Below are 21,640 nucleotides of genomic sequence, written 5' to 3'. Positions count from 1 at the left end.
ATCCAGCAGTTCCACTCCTGGCATCTAACCAGAGAAAATCATAATTTGAAAAGATAACATGCACGTCATGTATCTTTGGAATACCAAAGCTGTCTAGGAACCATGAGGTTGCAGGTTCCGATTACCCCAAAATTGCTCATAATTTTCCATAATGTGACCTAGAGAGCAGTACCAGCCACATTGAGAAGCATCACCCACCTTTTGCGCTCTACATGCACAGGCCACATTAATTGAAATAGAACGGTGACCCAAAGATTAACCCCAGTGGCTCAGTGAGGCCAGTGCTCTACCACTTCAGAGATAATGTTTTCAGGCTGTGAAGCTTGCTGAGCAGTCGGCCAAGTAGTTGGAGCTGAAGCATTACTAAGCAAGAGAAGATAAACATGCTGTCCTTGACAGCAGGGACCAGTCGCCCAAAGGGTAACTTGGTAATACCTAGCAAAATTTTAAGCGTACATACTCTTTAATTCAGCAACTCCACTTCTAGAAATTCATCCCAAAGGTAAACCTGTGCATGGACATAATGATATATAGTCAAGGAGCCTCATTTATAATTGGAACATGCTGGAAGCTATTTAAGTTTTTATCAATAGGGTATTGGCTAGATGAATTAAGGTACATCCCATACAATGAAGTGTTCTCTATATCTATACCTATGTCTACATCTATATCTGTATCTATATCTATATCTTTACACTGAGGTAGAATTATGCCATGACAGGGGTAAGGGGGACACTTAGTTTTAACCACATACCCTTTTCTACCTTTAAATTTTTGAATTATATTTATATTATATTTAATACCTATTCAAACCACTTTAATTTGTAAAACTAAGAACCTTCCCTGGGAGGGGGTATTTGAACAAGCCCTTCAGGTGATTCTGCTGTAATTAAATTTATGTTCTCAGACATGTCTTGGCCAAAGTCACAAAAAAAACTTGTTTCTCCCACCTAATTACATGAACAGCAGCCTCTGGGAAAACATCTAATCTGCAGCTCTGTTTCAAAAATGTTGCCTTTGGGTTGCAGAAATGCAGCCGCCTCTAGAGTTTAGAAAGGGGAGGGCAACCAGAGGCTTCTCCTGACCAAGCTCCTCTGACTCCCATAGTCCCATAGCTGATTCTGATTTTGAAAGAAGAACTTCCAAATCTTTCTCCAGAAGATAAAAAAGGGGGAGGATTAGAGGGCCTTGGGATGGGACAAGGGATGGGTAGAGACCTCCAGGTCTCAGGCTGGAAGGAGGCACCAGGGGTTTGAGGCAGAATCATGACTAGGCACTGCTCCTGTTCTGCCTCAGTTGCCCATGGTGAAATGTGGCTGCCAGTGACTTTTGCATGAAGTGGAAAACTGGAGTGAACTGGAGTACCAACCAGTGGATTCTAACGCAGATGGCTTCTGGGTGGAGGTCAGTGTAGACCCCTGTGGCCCAGTGGCTGGCGGTCTCCCCACTCCAGGGCCTAGGCACACAGTGGCCCCCATCAGGCAAATGAGTGATGAGGGGAGAGGTCCTGATTTCAACTCCGGTTTGGACTGGGCCAGGTGTGAGAGCTTGGGTACTCTGGAGAAGGTGGGAGGGGCGGATGCCAAAGCCAGAGGAGAACAGGAACCGGAGAGCTCTTTGGGATACTCGCTGGCGCCACTTGGCGACAAAGAGGGCGCCACCGCCAGGAGGTAGCTCCGCCCAGAAGAAAGCACAGCCCTTTCCCAAACTCCCAGCCAAGCTCAATGGTGTCATCCTCATTTTACAGCTAAAGAGGAAACAGGGTCCCAGGGTGCAAACTGCCAGCCCTTTCACTAACCTGGGAACCCTTGCCCTCAGGATCCTGAGGCTGAGAATAAAGTGAGGACCCCTCCTGCCACCCCCAGAGGAATCCACTCTCGGGTCAAAAGACCAGAGCAGCCTTGATGCTCCTAGAGGGGTGGACACTCTCTCCATCTCAGAATTAGACTTTACTGACACCCAGCCCTGTCTAGTTCCTTCCACTCCCGACCAAGTTTCCTCTCTGGCTGCTCTGGTCCCCAAAGCGGACTACATGTGTATGTGGGCAGCTTCTCTCCATCCCAGAAGAGAGACCCCATTCCTAGGCATCCCATCCTGGAGACCGGGAGCTCCGCACTCTGCGCTGGAATGAGCAAGGGAGAGGGGGTGCACCCAGCTGGGTGAGGAAGCTCCTCTGAAAAAGACAGAGCTGACGCCAGACACCCTGCCTGGGAGAGGTTCATCTGGCTATTGACCCCTTTGTCCTGACAGCCCCCCAATCTTTTGTCACCCCAGTGGCCGCCCTCTGAGCACGTGTCATTGCCCTTCTGCGTCAGCACTGGGTAAACAGATGACTGGCCGACGGCTCAGGCGGGGCTATTTAAGAGGCAGCCTATGCCCGCCCACCCTGAACTTGACTCCCCCACTGCTCTGGCGGAACACGAAGCCCGCTGCGTCCTATCTCGAAGGTAGGTTCTCTGCTCTTGGGGATCGGGGGTGCCAAGTGTCCTTGAAGAAGGCTGTCTTCACTTTTGCGCCACTTCCATTTCATTTTTATGTTTTCTCTGTCTTCTTTCCCACCACTCGAAAGATGTTTTTTGAAGTCAGAAAGGACATTTCGGGCTGGGTGGGTAGAGCTGCTTTACAGACTTCTACTCTCAGGCTTTGTTCTTCTCTCCTTCTCCCAGTATCTATTTGCTGGGATTAACATGCAAATTGTGATTTGCTAGATGTCACGGTGGAGCAGTGTACTTTGCAATCTTTTCAAACAAACTACCGAGAGGTTTTAAGATTTAAATGCATTTTCTAAATAATGCAGAAAAATTCAAGGCTTTGGGGACAGAAGCATGGGAATGTTTTATCTGTCCTAGGATCTAGAATGAAATGTTTGGTGGAGGCAGAGTACCAGGGCATATTTTTGACTTTTTCAAACCCTGCCCGTGTTTTGCATAGTTTATTACCATTTCCCGTGTGCACATTGAAGAAACTTGAAAATTACGGCATTTATTTGTTTCTAATCGTGCTTCTTATTTTTTTTTCCCCACCATGTGTTTCCCTATTGGAAGCTTCTTATCTCTCTGAAAAGGTGCTTCCTTCTATTTCTCCCATACAGTCTTACCTTTAGGATAATTTTCACTTACCCTTAATCTTTTGCTTTTCCGGTTAGGAGAAGAGGGACGAAGCTCTAACATTTCCTCAAACTAAAGGAAAGCAGAAGACATTCGGTCTGCTAAACAGGGCAGAAGACAGGGTCTCTTCCCCGCCTCCCCCTACTCCCCTTCCCCCTCCCCCCGCACCACTCTGAGGACTCAGGCGTGGTTCAGCCCAAAGGAAAATGCGGCGCGCTGGGATGCGAGTGCTGGAGCCACTAGCTCCCTGGTGCTTGCACCCGGCTGGCGTGTCCGGAGCCCCGTGCGTTTGGGCTGAGCCCCCTTTCTCTGTACCTCGGTGCCAGACTCTTCCATAGAGCCCTTGAATGCCCTGCCTTTTCGTTCACATCCCCTCTCCTCTGCTCCCCGCAGCCATGAACGGCGGCTTGTGCCTGTGTGTGCTGATGGCGGTCCTGGCGGCAGGCACCCTGGCGCAGCCGGTGCCTCCCGCGGACTCCGCGGTCCCCGGGGCACAGGAGGAGGAGGCGCACCGGCGGCAGCTGAGGGCGGTGCAAAAGGTAGACGGCGAGTCCCGAGCGCACCTGGGCGCGCTGCTGGCCAGATACATCCAGCAGGCTCGAAAAGGTACACATATCCCGTCCCTGCCCCTCACTTCTGCCCTCATTCCTGACCCTCTTCTTACCATCAGGCTGATGGAGGTGGGTAACCCCTTGGGAGGAAACACAGGTCACATATAAAGCTGAAAGATTTTTCACTTTCTTCTCCCGAGTTATCCTGCTCTGGACAGTGCAGTTTTCTGGGCATTCTTTGTTGCAAACTGAGAGCCAGCGTGGAGGACTTAATTTATTAAGGGAAACCTTTTTAAACAAGCTTTCTTTAAACTAACTGTTGGCACAATGTTGCTCTTTAAGTTCAACACAATATTATGAAGATATTAAAAGATAATTACTGAACAAGTTACTGACTCAAAAAGGGTTTGTAGATCTACTAAACACCCTCTACTGTAAATGCAAAGGACCCAGGAGCCACCCAGGTAACACTACCTTTGGAAAACCTCTGTCGGGCAGTGGTCAGTGCTGAGAATGCTTGAAATCTGACCACAACGGTTTAAAAAGTGACAGTTGTCAATTTCTGCGAAAGTGGGTAAGAGGAGGAAAGAATCAGGAGCAGTTCTGAGTTCTCCTTGGCAAGTAATTTAAGATGATTACCCAACAAGAGATGTGTTTGTTTTCATTTTGCTGTTGGAAAGACGGTCCCAGTTGCAGCAGGAACTAAATAAGCCACACTTTTCTCAGCGTCAAAGTCTTTCTCCAGGAATAACGTGATTCAGCATCTCAGTAGCTAAGTGGCATATGGACAGCCCTGTCCTGGGCCTGATTGCCTCATCTATAAAGATGTCATGAAGATAGGGTTCCCCTTGGCCCCTTCCAGCTCTTTTTATGATGCAGGAAGAGGTTCGTTCATCTCTACGGTCCTTGGAAATCGTGAATTAGAGCGGGATCAAAATTTTTCCTACCATTTTTATCCACAGTGACACTGATGGTGAACACATTGGCTGTGGGGCAGTGTGTTAAACTGGACCAATGCAGCTGGACAATCAGCCACAGCAAATAATGGGAAGGGTGGAAGCTGGGCTCCTTTCCCATGAGGCTCTCTCACCCTACTGTTGTGCCAGGGCCTGGATTCGAACCAGCTCTCATGGCTTGCCTAGATGGGGAGAAAATAGAGGGCTTAGCTCTCCAGAATATCCTATAATTCCCTGTGAAGGTGAGATGGGACCTTTTTGACCAGGGAATTTCAGAAGGAAAGAACAGAAGCTGATTTTTTATATTCCATCCTCTCTTTGGCAAACTGTCCCAATTACTGTCTTCTCTTTTGCTTTCCTGCTGATTAAATTGAATGATGTGGAAGTATTTGTCAGATGACAGAGAAAGTCTGAAAACTTTTGGGGTTCCTGCTGATTGTCTGAAAGTAATTTAATATCTGTCCTTGGATATGGGTTGAATTTCAGCCAGACCAGTCTGAAATATCCTAGGGTTTCCATTGACTGTAATCTGGAAATCCTTCCCCACCATCAGGAAAGTACCACCAGAAACATTGCTGGGAAAGAAGCCAGTTACCGAAAGATTTCCCCAGAACTGGCGCTCCACAGTGGCTTTATACCACAAATCTTAGCTGGAAGGTCCTTCCTGGTGCCTCTTCTCAGCCCCTTTCTCACTTTGCCTTCCGCCTGCAGTGACAAACCCATCTGGGAATAACTGCCACTTGGAACTTTAGCTGCCAACACCCAGGATCAGTGCTAGCTAGAACACAATCATGCTCTTCTATTTGACAAATATGAACTAGGAATAAATATCTACATCTATACAGTTTCTTTGAATATTTTACACATTTTGAGATTACAGCAAATATTTACTCTGCTGTAGTATATATTATGCTTAAAGAGTCTAAACAAGATAATGCACCCTTTAGGGAATGCTCAAGAGTTTATCATCAGGAACTCTCTGTGGAGCTTTCTTTCCTTTTTTCTTTTTTTTAAAGTTTTATTGAAGTATAGTTGATTTACAAGGTTGTGATAATTTCTGCCATACAACAAAAGTGGTTCACTTACACGCAGATACATGTACACATATCCATTCTCTTTTAGATTCTTTTTCCACATAGATTATCAAAAAATATTGGGTAGAGTTCTCTGTGCTATATAGCAGGTCTCTGTTGGCCAATCATTCCATGTACCTCAGTGTACATATGCCAATCCCAAACTCCCAGTCCTTCCTCCCCCTCTCCTACCTGTCCCCTTTGGTAACCATAAGTTTTTCAAAGTCTGTGAGTTTGTTTCTGTTCTGCAATTAAGTTCATTTGTGGCCTTTTAAAATAGATTCCACACATAAGTGATATCACATGTTTGTGTTTCACTGTGCGGAGCTTTCAATCATCTGAGAAGCAACTGAGGGCAAAGAGGGGTTTCTAGCATACACCTGCCCAAGCCCAGCAAAGCCCAGTGCTACATCTGTATTGTCTCTTTTCATCCTCACAACAGCCCAGCACAGTAAGGTCTATTATCCTCACTGTGCCACTGAGGCACAGTAGGTGGTCCCAATGTGGAAGCTGGGATTCCAGAAGACTGAATGACCTACATGAGGTGGCACATCTACGCAGCATCAGAGCTGAGAGTCTCTTCAAGTCCTGCCCTCCCCAGAAGGCCTGGAAGCCATCCAGCTTCCTGGCTATACTGCCCATTCAAGGTTTTAAAATTTCGAGGAGCCAGGACTTTCAATTCTATAAATTGGTTGTAAGTGCTAACTCTGTGTTCACACTGGAGAAGTGAGTGAAAACTCTGGTAAATGCACAGAACCATGTGTAGAAGGGGGAAATTATGGCTGTAACAGGTGCAGATTCCAAGGCTATACAGAGTGTCCCTACCAGCCACTGAGATTGCTGCTCACTTTGCTTTCGCTCAGTAGAACTTCTGGCTGTGCCCAGCCCTTGGAGCAGGCATTCAGCAACAACAGGCAGGAGGATGGGGCATATTTCTGTGTGACTGTGCACAGATATGCAAGTTTTGCTGAATAGGAGGACTAATATTTTCCCTGAAAGCCGTAGAACAATTAAACAGCAGGAGCGGTTTTTCTTCTGCACAGGCTGGAAATACCTGCAAAAGGGCTGGAATGTGCTGGGGTGACACTTAGTCCCAAGACTGGGAAGGGATGGGGGGATGGGAAGGGAGAGGAAGAAAGGGTGGGGACATTGTTTTGTGCGGTTGTTTCTGGTTTCTAATTTAGCCAGCTTTATTGGATTATCCAACAAGACAGAGTACCGGCTCCTGCAGTGTCATCAGTAAATAAGCCGTGATCTGACTCGATGCAGCCTATGGGCAGGAGTTGGCAAGAGCAGCCTCATACAGACGGGCTCAGTGCCAGCATCATGAGCAGTGGGGGTCCCCAATACAATAGGAATCATTGAGTGACCCTCCACCCCACCCCAGCCCCCTTTCCTTCCTCTCTGCCCCATGTAGCACCTTCTGGCCGAGTATCTATGATTAAGAATCTGCAGAGCCTGGACCCCAGCCACAGAATAAGTGACCGGGACTACATGGGCTGGATGGATTTTGGCCGGCGCAGTGCAGAGGAGTATGAATATACCTCCTAGAAGACCCCGCCTTGGTCAGCGCCACTGGAAGCCACCTCCTGACTCAGAGGAGGCAGAAGAAAACAATCACACTCACAACTCTGGTCTCTGACGTCTGACATTTAAAGTATCTATTTATTAAGTTTTCAATGTGAAAAATCTGTCTGTAACATTGTCCAATGCAACCACGCACCTCAACAAAAATGTACAAATGGAAGATAAAATGTTTCCCTCATCTGTGACCCCTGGTGTGAAAGTGTCCCTATGCTATTAAAGTGATTTTGTTCTGCCCCTTGTTCCCCTTGTCTGCCAAGGGCAAAGGATCCATGTAGTCCTCGGAACATTCAAAGAAGGGTTCCTGATGTGCCGGGCCCAGGGATGAATCCCTGTGGTACATGGTCCCAGAAAGGGCCTGAGAAATGAGGGTCGGGCATAGAGCTGGCTCCCTGCTGCAGGCCAGGTTGCCAGTGTCAGCGGCACAGCCCCCTGGCCACCCTGGGCCCCAGTGGGGCTCCATTGCAAAAAAGAACCAGGCTAGCTTGTAATGGGCACTCGTTTGTCTGGGTGAAGCCAAGAGAGGCAGTTGGGAATGGAGTCTTCTATCTGCCCATCCCCATGAGTTGTCCTCATCTGCTAACTCCATCCCATACCAGGGTTTCTTTAGGATTCTTTTGGCCTTTGAACAAATTATGGGGCGCCACTGGTCTTGAGGGCGTGTTGCTCCTAGGTTAGTGTGACCTCTGTTGGCATGTCTCAGATTCTGGAGTAGGTATGAATCACCTGGGAATCTTGTTAAACCACATGTTCTAACTCAGTGGCTCTGGGCTGTGGCCTGAGCAAGCCCCTGGGTGATGTCTGGCCCTGGACCACACTTGAAGACAGGGCAGTGTAGAGAAGAGTCTGTGATTACAACCGCTTGGATCTCATCGTATTCCAGAGATGTATTACAGGGTGTTGGGGCCAGGTGGAGGGAGAAGGGGGCCCTCTGGTAGTGAGCCAGGGCAGAAGCTCTCCTTTCATTGTCTGCACCCTCTGCTGGGTCTCCAAAGGGATCAGCAAAGAGGTCAAGTTCAAGGATGATCTAACACTAGTTACCACAGAGCAGCCTTTCTGTGCCTTGTGGCTGAGGCCTCTGGGAATCCTGGGTTCTTACATAGCAAAGGCCCCAGGTGGCTCGATGCAACAGGACCCGCAGCCCCAAAGGGGACAGACATGGGAGAGAATGGTAGTCAGTTCAGTTTTCAGAGAAGTCGTACTGTTTTTTGGTTCCACATCAGTTGTGGATCACCCAGGGACCAGTCTGGGAAGTGGATGATGGTCTGTGTATTACTTCAGTTCTCAATGTCTTTGATATGCTAATTAGGACCAGATTCATGCATGCAGGGCTGGGGGTGAGCCTCGGAGTTCGCCATCAACTATACGGGGTAGCTTTCCCAAGCTCCTCCCTCTCTGCAACCTCCCTAGTACTTTCCAGCTCCCTGGTGCTTCCCTTTTTGATCTTCCACCCCAAATCTTGGGGTTCTGATTACCCTGTTCTGCCACACAATCCTATGTTTGGGCCCAAGTGCAGGTCCAAGTAGCAGAAGAACAGAGAATAAAAAAAGCAATGGGGGTTGACTCCAGCATCTTAGGATCACAGGTCCTCTGATCCAAGAGCAAGATTCCCCTTCCTCAGAGTTTCGGCTCTGGCCAGTCTCATGACTGACTCACCACTGTGGCTATGTGTTTGCCTGGGGACTATGGCACAGAAGAAAAAGAAGAAAGAAAAACACTAGGGAAGGTTCATGGTCTCTGGCCATTAGGAATTCCTTTTTTTCACTCCTTCAGCTAGAACTTAAGCGCAGCTCCTGGAGCTCTCTGTGCCCCAGACCCCACTGCTAGTCTTCAGCCGTGTCTAGGTTCAAGGAAGGCCCCCCTGCCCCATGGCCTTTAGGATTCCCTCTTGTTTCCTCTCTGCTTGCCAGGGCCTGGTAGTTTCTGCTGGAACTCTAGAATCTTCATAAACTATTTCAAGACATGGCTAAAATTTAAAAACCCAGTCATTCATGATATCAGGCTATTCTCTAGGAGTGGGTGGCTTATTTTATTATCTTAAACTTGAATCCTTTTATATGACTCCCACCAGGCTTCTGGTTTGAAAAAATCTCAAAAGAGTGGAAGAGTGACCAAGGAGTGGGATGTTTCATTGAATCGAGCTGCAAGACTAGCAGGTTTTCTACCTTCCCTTCCCCTGGCTCACATGCACATAGAAGCAGGTAGAATTGGCAAGAGTTCAAGCCTTACCTACGCTAACACCTCTGGAGTCACAGCCAGAGCGACTCCAATGTGTTGGATCATTTTTCAAGTTCCATTCTGGAAAGCATTCATCTGCTCTCTTGTATCAACTTGTGGGGAGCCCTCCCCTGGTTCAATGACATACAGGGAAATGCACCTGAGTGTAAGGCACTGTGCTGATGCGGTGAGTATAGCCACAAAGAGCCCAAGTGGGAGATTCACAAAATCGTGGTTTGATGTTCCAAGAATGATGGCAGGTAACAGGCAGAGGCAGAGAGAGAGAACAGAGCAGCTGCCTGAATTAAGGGGCAAGGCAGCCAAGCAGCTGCCCTGGGGTGCCAGTCTCCAAGGGACACCTAAGAACCACTGCAGCTAATTGGAATCCTGGTGTCAGTGAATTTCTTCATACTTAGTAACTTACCTAACTGAAGAAATGAGCATTAATTCCTCCCCTGTAGAAGACGACAATGACCTCAAGTGAAGAGTTTTTTGCTGTTGTTTTTTAAACCACACCCCTGTGGGAGCCAGCTTCTCTGCACAGAGAAATAGCTGTGCACACATGTTCACACGTTGAAGCTGCAGGATTCAGACCCACTTCTTGCCAACCTGCTGGTTGTCCTACCCAGTCTGCTGAAATTTTAAAACCAGATAATTCAGGATCTGAGACTGTTTATTTTGAGTGGATAATTTATTTTATTTTAATGTTAGAACTTTAATATGGTTGCCAAAAGGCTCCCGGGCTTGGAAAATCATCCAATGAAACTGAAAAGAGAACAAAACTCACTGACAAGTGAAATGCTCTTTGTAGAATTAAAACCAAGAGGGAAAAAAAAGAACACTTACGTGTATTTTGAAGACAACTTGGTAACTATGGTTACCTCTAATTAGTGAACACCTTATGCTTTCTAGATTTGAGTGGAGGAAAACTGAAATGAAAAACAATTCCAAATTAGTAAAAATGTTAGGTTCCACTGAGTGCGTGTAATGTACTTTTGAAATGTAATTTAACCTCTATTGAATCTAGTAATTAAAAAGTTGGTCTTGGGAGCTCCTGCTGCGGCTCAGTGAACAAACCCGACTTGTATCCATGAAGATGTGGGGTTGATCCCTGGCCCAGCTCAGTGGGTTAAGGCTCTCATGTTGCTGTGAACTGTGGTGTAGGCCAGCAGGTACAGCTCCGATTTGACCCCTAGCCTGCGAACTTTCATATGCCTCAGGTGTGGCCCTGAAAAGCAAAACAAACAGAAAAGTTGGCCTTGCCTTTTGTATTTTTAAATTTTATTTTTTTCTGTGACTTATCATAAATATTGGTCCATGATAGATCAAGTTAAAAAACAAAACCAACCAACCAATCCTTTGCCACCAGGGGTTGAGAAATACCGTGCTGCATGTTCTTGACGTCCCAGGGGCTTGGCTGGAGGTGGACACCCGGCTAAGCTCCCTGTATTCATCCCTGTTTTATCTGCTGATCAGAACTCTGGCCTTGAACAGACAGCCTCAGAAGGGGCCAGAGACTGAATATCAGCTGAAGGGGGTGAAGGTACCTTCCCACCCAGTTCCTGAGACAGGCAACCATTTCTTCGGTGGATCGGCCACTCAGATCAGGTGAGAACACAATGAAATTGCTTCTCCAGTCAGTCACATACTAGCGGCCCAAGGGGTAGCTGGAAGTCAGGTAACCAGTAGCTGCCACTGCTACTCTGACTTAGTGTCACCGGTGACTAAGAGAGGTCCCTGGGAGGACCAAGCGTTTATGTCTTGGGAGGCTTGGGAGAACAACACGTCTCTGGCTTTTCTCTTCTGAAAAAAAAAAAAAAAAAAAAACGTCCCTGAGCTTTGGCCTGCATTTGTGAGTGTCCACTTCGAATGGCCCCCCAGTGCTGCAGCTGCCTGGCCCTAGAAAACCCTGCCGAATAATGCTCTGCCCTACATTCGTGGGATGGGGCTGCTTTCCTGTCTTGCTTTCTTTGCCTGGGTCTCTTACATCTACTCAGGCATTGCTGGGCCTCCATGCTGCTGGTCCAAGCTGAAGGCCCCCCGTTCCATCTCTGGTTTTCAGCACTTTGGGACTTTAGAACACAATCAGCCTGAACCTTAGCATTTGCTGAGGTGAGTTCCCAAGGTCCACTGGACCAGTATCTCCTCCAACCCTGAATTCAATCTAAAGAATAAGAATTATTTTTAAAGGATCCGCATTGCCGCGAGCCGTGGTGTAGGTCGCAGACGCAGCTTGAATCCCGAGTTGCTGTGGCTCTGGTGTAGGCCAGTAGCTACAGCTGCAATTAGACCCTTAGCCTGGGAACCTCTATCTGCTGCGGGTGTGGGCCTAAAAGACCAAAAAAAAAAAAAAAAAAAAAAAAAAGAAGAATTATTTTTAAAAGAAAGATGTATTAAGGGGGGGTGGATGGATTAATTTCCAAAGGTGGAAATAGCTTGATATAGAATATATTTTGTATATAATTTTTAAAGATGCTTTCCTCTGTCTGCTGGGTGTAGCAAGAGGATATCTGAGTTGGTTTCCTCCCCATTCTATGCTCAGCATTTTCACTAATACCCCAAGCCTGTGTGTATGATTCCTCCTTGGCTGTGAATGCCTCCCTCGAGTTCACCTGGTGAACATGGACCTGGCCTCAGGACTCTCCTCAAAGTGTCTACTAGGACAGCGCCTGCCTTAAATTGCTTTCCAGGGAAAAGCACACCCACCTGATTTTAGGATTGTATCACATCAGGGCAGGTTCCTTCAGGTCACCTGCTGCCTCCAAGTGCCCTCTACTGGACGTAGAAAATAAATGAAAAAAATAAATCCTCCCAGGATATGGTGTTTTCCAGCCAGAAGCCCAAATGTGCAAAAAATAATTTTATTTTTTAAAATCTTGACTTAATCCTTATTATGATCTCAAATCAATTCAGGTAGGTCAGAATAACTTTCCATTTCCAGCAGCTTCTCCCCAGGAAACATCTCAGTTCTGCATGCTGCTTCCATTAGATCCTAGGGGGAGGACCCTGTCCACTTTCTTTGTCCAGTCAGAAAGGCCCCCAGGGCATACCTGCCTGGGCTCCCAGACAATGTTTGGAAGTGAGTCCCACATTTCTCTGGTGCTAGAGACTTGGGAATCTCCTGGGGAGCTCTCCATTGAGATCCCCTTGCTGCCATTTCCTCTCTCCCTGCCCCTTGTGGTCACTGCCTTGTGATGAGAGGTAGGCTGAGGTTCTGGAACAGCTCCACTTTCTCAGGTTTTCCATGGGAAACTGGCTTATCCTCTGATCTCCAGACTCATCCAAGGCTTTTCCTAGGCCCTGGACTCGGCCAGCTCCCTCATTCCTGCACCACTTTGGTGAACTTGTTTGGGCCCTGGGAGGGGTGGAGGGGAGCATAGGGGAGGAGGGTAAGTAGTAGAAACACTGGTTCAGTAAATTTTCAATCCAAATCTTTTGGTCTTATACCAAAATGCATATACTCAGCCTTTTCTTTCTTCATAACTAAAAACCAAGACTTTGACATCTTTGCTCTCTGGTCCCATCAACCCCCTCTTTGACAACTTCCCTTTGGGCCATGGTGCCCTCTGCAAGAACTTCCTGGGCTGGGGCCAGGGCTCAGATATACATAAATTCATACATGCAAGGTTTTTCATTACAGTGTTGTGATAGCAAACGTATAGAATTAACTTAAAGCTCCATGGGAGTGTGCTTGTATTCAAACACAGTGTGTTCATGTGACAGAATAGTATACAGCCCTGAAAAGGGAGGAAGGACTTCAGGTTCTGATTGGAAGTTTATCTAAGGCACAATATTTCATTAAAAAGGGGGGACATGACAGAAGTATATGTCTCTCATTTTATTTCCCTGAAGAGTCAAGTCTTTTATGAAGAGATCATCTTCTTGATGAAAGGATAAGAACAAAATACAAATCTGAGTAGCAGTGTGGTTTCCATCATTTGAACTTATTTTATTGGTACTCATTAGCAAATAAACTTTTGTTGATTTTGGATGCATTACAACACACTTTTTGGTAGTGGTTGCACAATGTTGATCATTTATTGACTATGCTAAATACTGACACCTCCAAATTGCCAATTTTTATACAGGTATTTCCTTTGTGATGGTGGGTGGCTCCTCTTTCTGAAAACATAAAATGGTCCATTCAGTCCGTGTTTTTTATATTCCTTTGTTATTCTACTAACTGCTTTGAAATACATTCAAATAAAAAGATATAAGTCCCTTGCAGTGAGTGCACATATACCACAGCGAGGAGACTTAAAAACATAATTAACCAACACCTTCGTGTCTGGAGAATAAATAGTCTGAAATTGTGGGACCGAAGCTTGCTCCAGGGGACTTTCTCAAAGTATCTTCAGCGGACATAAGGTCACACTTACTTAATTGAAGGATACATCTTTTGCCAAGGTGGGGAGAGAAGAGGAATGGTGTGTATGTGTGTTTGTGTGTGTGCATGCATGCGTGTGTGTGTGGGCGGACACGTGCGCACACACATAAAATAATTATTTTGCTTGCATATGATGCTATCCTTCCATCAGTGTCTAGAACAAATGGCTACAGGGCACGGTGATGTGAATTGCGGTCCTCAGATCAGAATAAATTAATGACCTGCTTGGACTGGAAAACTGCAGACGCACGGTGACCAAGCTGGAGAGGACAGAGGATGTTTGTTTAAAATATGACACACACAAATAATAAATAAAAGTTCAAAACTTGGCGACAGCGATGAGACCAGGCTTCCTGTTTGTTTGTGGTTCTTCTTGCAATGCCTCTACATTTTCCTAAGGATAAAAAGTGGCACAAGGACAGAAAGGCTTTGTTGGGACCACTCTTGTTCTGAAACAAGAAGGCAAAACACATGGGCATTGAATGGCTGCAGCGGAAGACCACAGGCGTGAAAGAACACTCACCGGTTAGGACCAGAGACAGCGGATCACCAAAGCCTCATTGCTCTGTGAACCGGTTTGGTATCACCTTTGGCCGTGGTTCTTTTCTTTTCCCTTTACTGCTGACAAACTTACCACCTTTCCCCAAACCCCCTTTCCTTATGATCCTGTTGTTGAAATCGTCTTAGGTCTGATCTTAATTTGGTTATGACACTGGATCCCAGCAAAAAAAGCTGCTCTCTCATTAGCGGCTTGGTATATCTGAAACTTGTGTTTCAGTGTCACGGAACCACAGAGAGAACATCCACTGTGACGTCCCATCTAGTACCATTACCTCCCTGCATATAAAAAAAAAAAAAAATACACAAACAAAAACTGGAAAAACAAAACAAATCACACAAAACATACAGGGGCTGCCGAACAGTGCAGCAGGAGTGTAAATACATTCTCTTTTGACAGTGGATTAAAAACATGAAAGGACAACTTCGGGTTGAAGGCATGAGAAGAAAAAGTCACAGCTGAAAAAAAGAAGTGACCATCTGTTGGGGCCTAGCAGTGAAGGTCTTGAAGAAGCTGGGACCCGAGAAAGAACAGCTCTCCCACTGTGAAAGCTACAGCAGCTGCACGTGGCTGCAGACGGAGGCCCCTTATGCTCTTACAGGGCGGGCGCGGTGAGGTGTCCAGTGATACCGGGCGGCAGAGCCACTGTGCCACGTGACAGCTCGGGATGTGTGGCTCTGGCAACCGGCCACATATTCACTGGTTTCCTATCCATGGGATAAGAACACATTTTTCGGGGGAGGGGGGTTCAGTGCTTCTCAAAAGAAAGGAGAGGGAGGCGACCCGACTGCCCCTGCCCCCAGCTTACACAGGCCAAGTCCTCAAGAGAGCAAAGCCAGTGCCAGGGCGCTTCCCACGGGGGATTCGAAGGAAGAGCAGGGTGGAAACAGGTCTCCAAGTCCTATGTACACATTTTACAGAGTCTCCGTTCTGCCCCCATTAGGCACGAGGTTGATTTGTCTGTCTAGCTCAGGAGGGGATGGGCAGAGGAGGGCAGAGGGAGAGCGCGCAGTGCAGGCGAGGAGAGAGGGAGGCGGGAGCAAGGTTGGTCTTGTCTGGGGCAGGGCCCCCTCCCAGCCTCACCGTAAGCTAGTTTGTTTGGGGAGCTTAGCACCCATCAAGATGCCCGAGGTGAGTGTCACAGGGGCTTTCATCTGCATGCTGGACCCCACCATGGTGGGGAAGCTGCGATTCCGTCGGATGCCACTGTTGAGCTGGAGCCCGCCGATGGCACTGGTGACAGTGGGGCATCCGAGGGGCAGCCCCTCGGGCACCAGGCCTCCGGGGACAAGGGCCTGCGCGGGGCCTGGGGGCCCACAGAGGAGAGGTCCCTGGTCCTCAGTCAAGGTGGGGACGTGGGCTCGCCCCGAGTTCACCACTTTGGCCACGCCAAACCTCCTGACTTTGTCCACGAGGTTGAGGTTGGACACAGACACGTCGGTCTGGCTCTCACTGCTCCGGACCACCTTCTTCTCCCTCACCTCCCTCAGGATGGAGCTGGCCGGCTTGGAAGCCAGGAAGTTGTCATAGGGAGGGCTCGTGCACTTGAATTCGAAGGAGGGTGAGGAAGACGTGGGTGTCTGCATAGGCGAGTTGGGCGGGGTAGAGGGGATCACGGCCATCCTGGGAGTGCCAGAGCGCAGGAGGGAGCCCCGGCCGGCCCTATCCCAGCTCTGGGGATCGTACACAGCCGCAGAAATGCCCCGCTCCTTCAGCAGCCACACCAGCCCCAGGGATGTGCTCATGGTGGTGGTGGACTCACGGACGTTAGTGAAAGACTCTGCCAGGCTCAGTCTCCGGGGAGTGCACGGCGTGGCCACTGGTGTGGACTTCAAGTGGCTGGCGCTGCCACAAGCAGGAGTCGGGGCCGAGTTAAGGCTGATAAGGAAAGACAACAGGTCATTTATCAGAAAATGCCCACGAACACCAAGAAAAGGGTCCGTGGCCAGCCCCCTGCAGGGGCACAGGGCAGGCCTGGGACATGCTGAGGGGACTCCCCCAGACTAAGCTGAAGAAGTGGGGGGGGGCGTTTTAAATTAACAGGAAGCTGCATGTGATTCCCTTCTCTCAGCCTGGAGGATGGGTACAACTGTCCCCTTTGCAGATGAGGAAACTGAGGCTCAGATTAGGTGGCTTCCCCAACATCACAGTTATTCAGTGGAAGACGCTGGATTTGAAACCAAGTCTCAGCAACCTCAAAGGCGGGGAGGAAGCCCTTTAGCAGAGAGGCTTTACATCCCTACCAAATTTACTTAAACTCCTGTGTCCCTTCCTAAGAATCACTTCCCTGAGGCAAGAAGTTAAGCAGGACTATGGGCTATGACAGTTTATCCTGGGCATGTCTGAAGCTGGTGCAATATCCAGGTTGAGGGCCTTTGGGTGATGGGGAGACTGAGGCTGAAGGTGCACATCAAGGCAGGAACAGACCCCAGCCTCTTGACTCCCACCACAGTGCTCTTTCCTCTGCACCCCACTGCCCCTTAGTCCTCTTCCCCTGGGTGTCCAAGTCCATCCTGATGAATGGAGTTACAGGGTCAGCAGAAGACACATCATGTACTACCCATCTTCACCTAGGGAGCCACCTAGAAAGAGATCCACTGGGTGTGTGAAACCTGGCTACTAAGAAGAAGTGGCAAGATTCCTTCACCTATCCACGGCATACTGACTGAGGACCCACTATAATCCAGAATCTGGAGTCCAGTAGTGAGCGGAGTTAGGGCAGAAAGTAGAGTGGGCAGCAGTGGGGAATGCACTGCTGTCTGCCTGAGCACCAGGGGAAACTCTCTTTTCACAGCTGCTACAAGGATGGGGGCTGAGGCCACACAGCCAGCTGGCTGGTCCCCAGGAAGTGGGGCAGGCCCTCTCTCCCCAGCCTGACAGGCGTGGGGCCAGATATCCTGGGCAAAGCACCAATTTAGGGAAAGGGGAGGAAGGGGGTGGGCTCTGGAGCAGGTTCCCCCCCCCCCCCCCGCCCCCACAGGAGGGACAGGTCGAAAGCCAAGTACAAGCTGAAGCATCCCTTGGTGCCACACTCAGGTGACCTCACCACTGGCCAGTCAGCACAGGGTGAGGAACCCCGAACAGGCCCGTTCACATAAGCTCTGGGTGAGGATGCTGGTGGGTGGGGAGCACTGCGAGGAACATGGGATTAGAAACCACAGCAGATGCCTAAGGTTCAAAGGTGGATTCTTCAAAAGACACAGGTGGAATCCTACAAAATGTTGCTGCACAAGCAATAGAGGGCCCTAAAAATCTGGACTTAAAATCTTTTCCTCAGAGCCATTCCTAGGGATATCTTCCATTTTGCTTCAAGCCACCATTCTCGCAAACTCAGGCAAAAAGCTTCTCTTGCTTTCTCATCCCTGACTCAAGGCCAGAGGACTTAGAGAGGAGGGCAGGTGTACGGTTTTGAGTCCTATGGCTACAATCAGAAGAGCACAGGGATGCCAGCCTCTCCCGGGGGGGAGCTCTGTCCCGTGGTCTCCAAACACAAGGCGAGGGATGGGGAAGCCGGGTCCTCCAGAGGCAGGAAGGGAGACAGAGAGACACTTAGAGATCCCCTTCCGGTAAGAACCTCGGTTAGGCCTGGATTAGTGCTGGTGCTCGGCTCAACTGGGGTATTTAGACAGGTTAGGGGTATCCACTGTCAAGGCCGAGTTAGCCAGGCACAACCACAGAGACACATCCAACGCCTCCGTCCCGGGTTAGTGGCGGCCACGCGTGCACACACAGCTCCTTCACGGGCCGTGCCAGGCAGACCCTGCGGGCGGCGTGCTCACCCCCTGCCTCGCCTGTGGGCTCACTCTCTGCCCTACATCTGCTCTCAGCTCAACGGGGCCTGGGGCTGCTTCGTCGTCCTCCTCACATGACCTGCGGAGAATTATTCATAGTTGAAGGTGCTCCTGGGGCGGGGGGGGGGGGGGTGCTCCCTCCGCGCTGGCCCTGCTCGCCTCCCTCCAGTCTGCTTTACCACTCACTCAGGCACCTCGCACCACAGAGAAAAAGGCTGAGTGGGTCACGCCACCATGCCAGGGGAGACCAGGTTCCTCTTACTGGAAGCTCCGGTGGAGGCCTGACATCCAGCCACGCAGACCACCCCAGGCCTTACAAGTCCCCTAGCCAGAAGGTGCCAACTTGGATGGCTTCTTAGAGGTGCCCGAGGGAAAGTGAACACGCTGGGCATGTGGTTCCATTCAAGTTTTATCATATTGGTCATTATAGTGTGGCCGGGATGCATGGTTCCTGGGGCCATTTCCAGAGGCATAAGGGCTCAGGGACTCCACTCTGTGAAACAACTCCACACTCTCTGGCAAACTTTGGGGCAAAAAACCAACAGACTTGGCCTCAGGGCCTGTGGAAGTGTCCTAAGCTTTAGCTGGTGAAGGAGGAGCGTAAGAATTTCCACAGCCAATAAAAGGGCAACTAAAGGTGGGTCCAGGTGTCTCTATCTGTGCTGGATCTGAATCAACAGAAGTTTTGATTCCAAAAAAAACAAAAAGATGGGACTCAGAACAGGTGACTGCAATCTTGCAAGATGCCTCTGCTGGCTAGAGCTGATTTTGTTTTGTGGTTGTTGCTTGTTGCTTGTTTTTTGCTTTTTGCTTTTCTTTTTTTTTGGGGGGGGGGCCGCACCCACGGCACATGGAGGTTCCCAGGCTAGAGGTCTATTCAGAGCTACAGCTGCTGGCCACAGCCACAGCCACAGCAACACAGGATCCGAGCCGCGTCTGCCACCTACAGCACAGCTCACGGCAATGCCAGACCCTAAACCCACTGAGTGAGGCCAGGGATTGAACCCGCCACCTCATGGTTCCTAGTCAGATTTGTTTCCGCTGCATCACAACAGGAACTCCTAGAGCTGATTTTGAATGCGCTTCTCTACTTCAGCTTTCCTTGACATTAAGTCTCACAGGGATGCAACTCCACCCTCACCCCACCTTGCCCACCCCACCGGGGGAGTCCCTTACCTTGGTGTGACCCGCGTGAGCTCGTCTGAAGGATGCAGGATGCGACAGGTGGTGAAGGTGAAGGTGGAGTTGGTCTGTGACATGCACTTCCCAGGGTGGTGAGCTAAATTGGGGGGAGGGGCAGGGAAGGAACAAAACATAGTCCTTGCATCCAAGTACACCCATGAGAGAAGTCCAAATCCCATATGGCCCTCGACAGATGCAAGAAGCGATGAGCTACCTTGTGAACTGGATCTGGGCGAGGAAGGTGAAAGGCAAATGTTCTGGATCGAAGGTGGTCCCTCAAAAATAACCACACTTTTGAGCACTGGTGTGCAGAGCATCGAATTCCAGCTTCCAACCCAATCCAGACAGGGTTTCCCCATCAGCGTTCTTTGGCCAGTAGTGGATCCAGTTTGAAGGGCTAAAGGGCCCCTGGGGGTAAATTTGGGTTCCCTCCTCAGAGGTCCGAATCTGCTTCCGTCTTTTGTTGCTTTACATTTCTTTCCATTGGCAAACAGGTGCCAAACTCTGCCGCGGGGGGGGGGGGGGGTGCGGGATGGAGAGAGGCACTTGCACCTGGAAACAGGGCAAGGCTCACAGGCTCCCTTTTCAGTTTACACAAAAAGGGGCTTGAGGAAGCTGGCTCCACTACTGCCTATCTGTGGTCGGCAGAAAGGGAGATGGGGCCTCAGCTGCCTCAGCAACAATGTGGCAGGGATCCCAGAGCCCAGGTTCTCTGCAGGGCTGAGGCTCCAAGGCCAGGGCTGGGCTGACACACAGCAGTGTGAGCAGCACCAGTCCCTCTGGGCTGCTTTCTTGCCATCTCCAGGATGTCTGGTTTCTAATGAAAACGAATCAGAACTGTCCTCAACTTATTCCCTTTGAAAGCCCTAAAGAGTTGTTAAGGCAGCTGAAGACTAGGATGTAGAGCAAAGTAAATCACAGAAGTGTTAGGACCATGCATCAGAGAGCTGGCAAGTGATAAATAGGAAGAGAGGCTACAGGAGACATCATGATTGTAGAGGTCATCCTCATTCATAACTCAAATGTAAAAAAGAAAAAAGTAAAAAAAAAAAAAAAAAAAAAAAAAAGACGCTGCTCCCAAAAGCATGCACGGTGAAGTCCAGGATGGCCCCTCTCCACCCACTCCACCCCTGCTGCAGCTCAGCCCCCAGAGACCTCCTGGGAGAAAACGGATATCAACGGCCACGAGCACGCTGAAGATTCAGAAGGCTGGGAACTAGAATCTTCTAGCTCTTTGTGGCGAGTTTTCTCTTGGATTGGACAAAAAGGAAAAGGAAAACAAACCAGAAGAGATCCGTGCCCCAAACCTACAGATCCACACACAGGTGATAGTGTCTTTAAAAAACAAAAACAAAAACAAAAAAACCCTAGAAACCAGATGAAACAAACAAACAAAAAATATCAGAGAGACGCAAATTGAAGGCAGGCAGGACAGAGCCAGAGCACAAAAAATGGTGGCGGTGACTCAGGAGCAATGCAAGACTTGTTTGCCCTGATTACTGTCATCTGACCCATCTCTCTGTGTCAAGGAAGGCTGCCGTGGGCCCTGGTATGGCAGCCAGCACCAGGGCCACAAGAGCAAACTGCCAGCCACAGGGAGCTCCAGGCAAAGCAGGAGGAGGGTCAAAAACGCATGTAAAAATGGCCTTTAGGCATCTTTGTTTCTCAACCAATAAAGGTCATAGTTTAGGAACTCAGATAACTAAAAACTGCTGCAAGCAAAACAAAAATGGAAGAAGCTATGAAGAAAAGGCAACCAACCAATCACGATTCTCTGACTGCAATAAAATCTAAAAACAAAAACAACAAAAAACCTGAGAAAAGCATCCCAAATAACAGGTATGAAGGGTTATTTGCAAGGGAGGAAAGAAAAATGCAGGAAGTAGAAGTAATTAAGACAGAACAGGTGAAAGAGAGTATTTTTTTTTTTTAAATCAAAGGCAAGGCTGGATTTCAACTTAGAAGCATACCCCATTTAAACACAGGGCCAGAACATCAAATCAAAAGGTCACACAAGTTCACTTCCTCCTCCACCCCATTATGTACTGGATCTCCAATTGAAACAGCTAGTGTGAGATGGACATTTTAGAGACACAGTTGCATCAGCAGAAGCAAAACCCATCTTACGCAAATGGGTTTTGGGAATAGGAAAAGGCTGCTAAAATTCAGAGGTCATCATTCCCCAGAAGCAATGGACAGCTTTAGAAGACCAAAGAAGATCAACGAGTATCAA

At 48.8% G+C, this 21,640-nt stretch overlaps 3 protein-coding genes across 21 annotated transcripts in view; 1 reads left to right on the top strand and 2 right to left on the bottom strand.

Moving 5' to 3' along the window:
• LOC110256272 overlaps positions 1-1,734 on the bottom strand; it is a 34,178-nt gene extending 32,444 nt beyond the window's left edge. Inside the window, exon 1 of the mRNA XM_021069216.1 lies at positions 1,370-1,734. Coding sequence (XP_020924875.1) covers positions 1,370-1,734 — 365 coding nt within the window. The remainder of the gene's footprint in view (positions 1-1,369) is intronic.
• CCK (cholecystokinin) lies at positions 2,303-7,508 on the top strand. Of its 3 annotated transcripts, none has more exons than XM_021068544.1 (3): positions 2,303-2,447; positions 3,501-3,713; positions 7,105-7,508. In XM_021068544.1, exons 1-3 carry the CDS (start codon positions 2,330-2,332, stop codon positions 7,236-7,238), a joined length of 465 nt encoding a protein of 154 aa, XP_020924203.1. In that variant the 5' UTR covers positions 2,303-2,329; the 3' UTR covers positions 7,239-7,508. The 3 variants fall into 3 exon arrangements, with proteins under 3 accessions (XP_020924203.1, XP_005669459.3, NP_999402.1); XM_005669402.3 differs by having other exon boundaries at positions 2,311-2,447; positions 7,075-7,508; NM_214237.2 differs by having other exon boundaries at positions 2,389-2,447.
• Positions 13,412-21,640, bottom strand: part of TRAK1 (trafficking kinesin protein 1) — a 161,426-nt gene continuing 153,197 nt past the window's right edge. For 16 of the 17 annotated variants that reach the window (XM_021071690.1, XM_021071689.1, XM_021071696.1 and 13 more), the window contains 2 exons: positions 19,402-19,504; positions 13,412-16,312 (listed from right to left, as the gene is read on the bottom strand). In XM_021071690.1, the coding sequence (XP_020927349.1) occupies positions 15,514-16,312; positions 19,402-19,504 (902 nt within the window). In that variant the 3' untranslated portion in view covers positions 13,412-15,513. Of the gene's footprint in view, positions 16,313-18,213; positions 18,305-19,401; positions 19,505-21,640 lie in introns of all 17 variants that reach the window. The other variant, XM_021071700.1, reaches the window with a different exon arrangement.

The sequence above is a fragment of the Sus scrofa genome, chromosome 13 (genome assembly GCF_000003025.6).
Source record: "Sus scrofa isolate TJ Tabasco breed Duroc chromosome 13, Sscrofa11.1, whole genome shotgun sequence".
Lineage (NCBI taxonomy): Eukaryota > Metazoa > Chordata > Mammalia > Artiodactyla > Suidae > Sus > Sus scrofa.
Note: the sequence above shows the minus strand (reverse complement) of the source record. Positions and strands in the feature narration are given on the sequence as shown.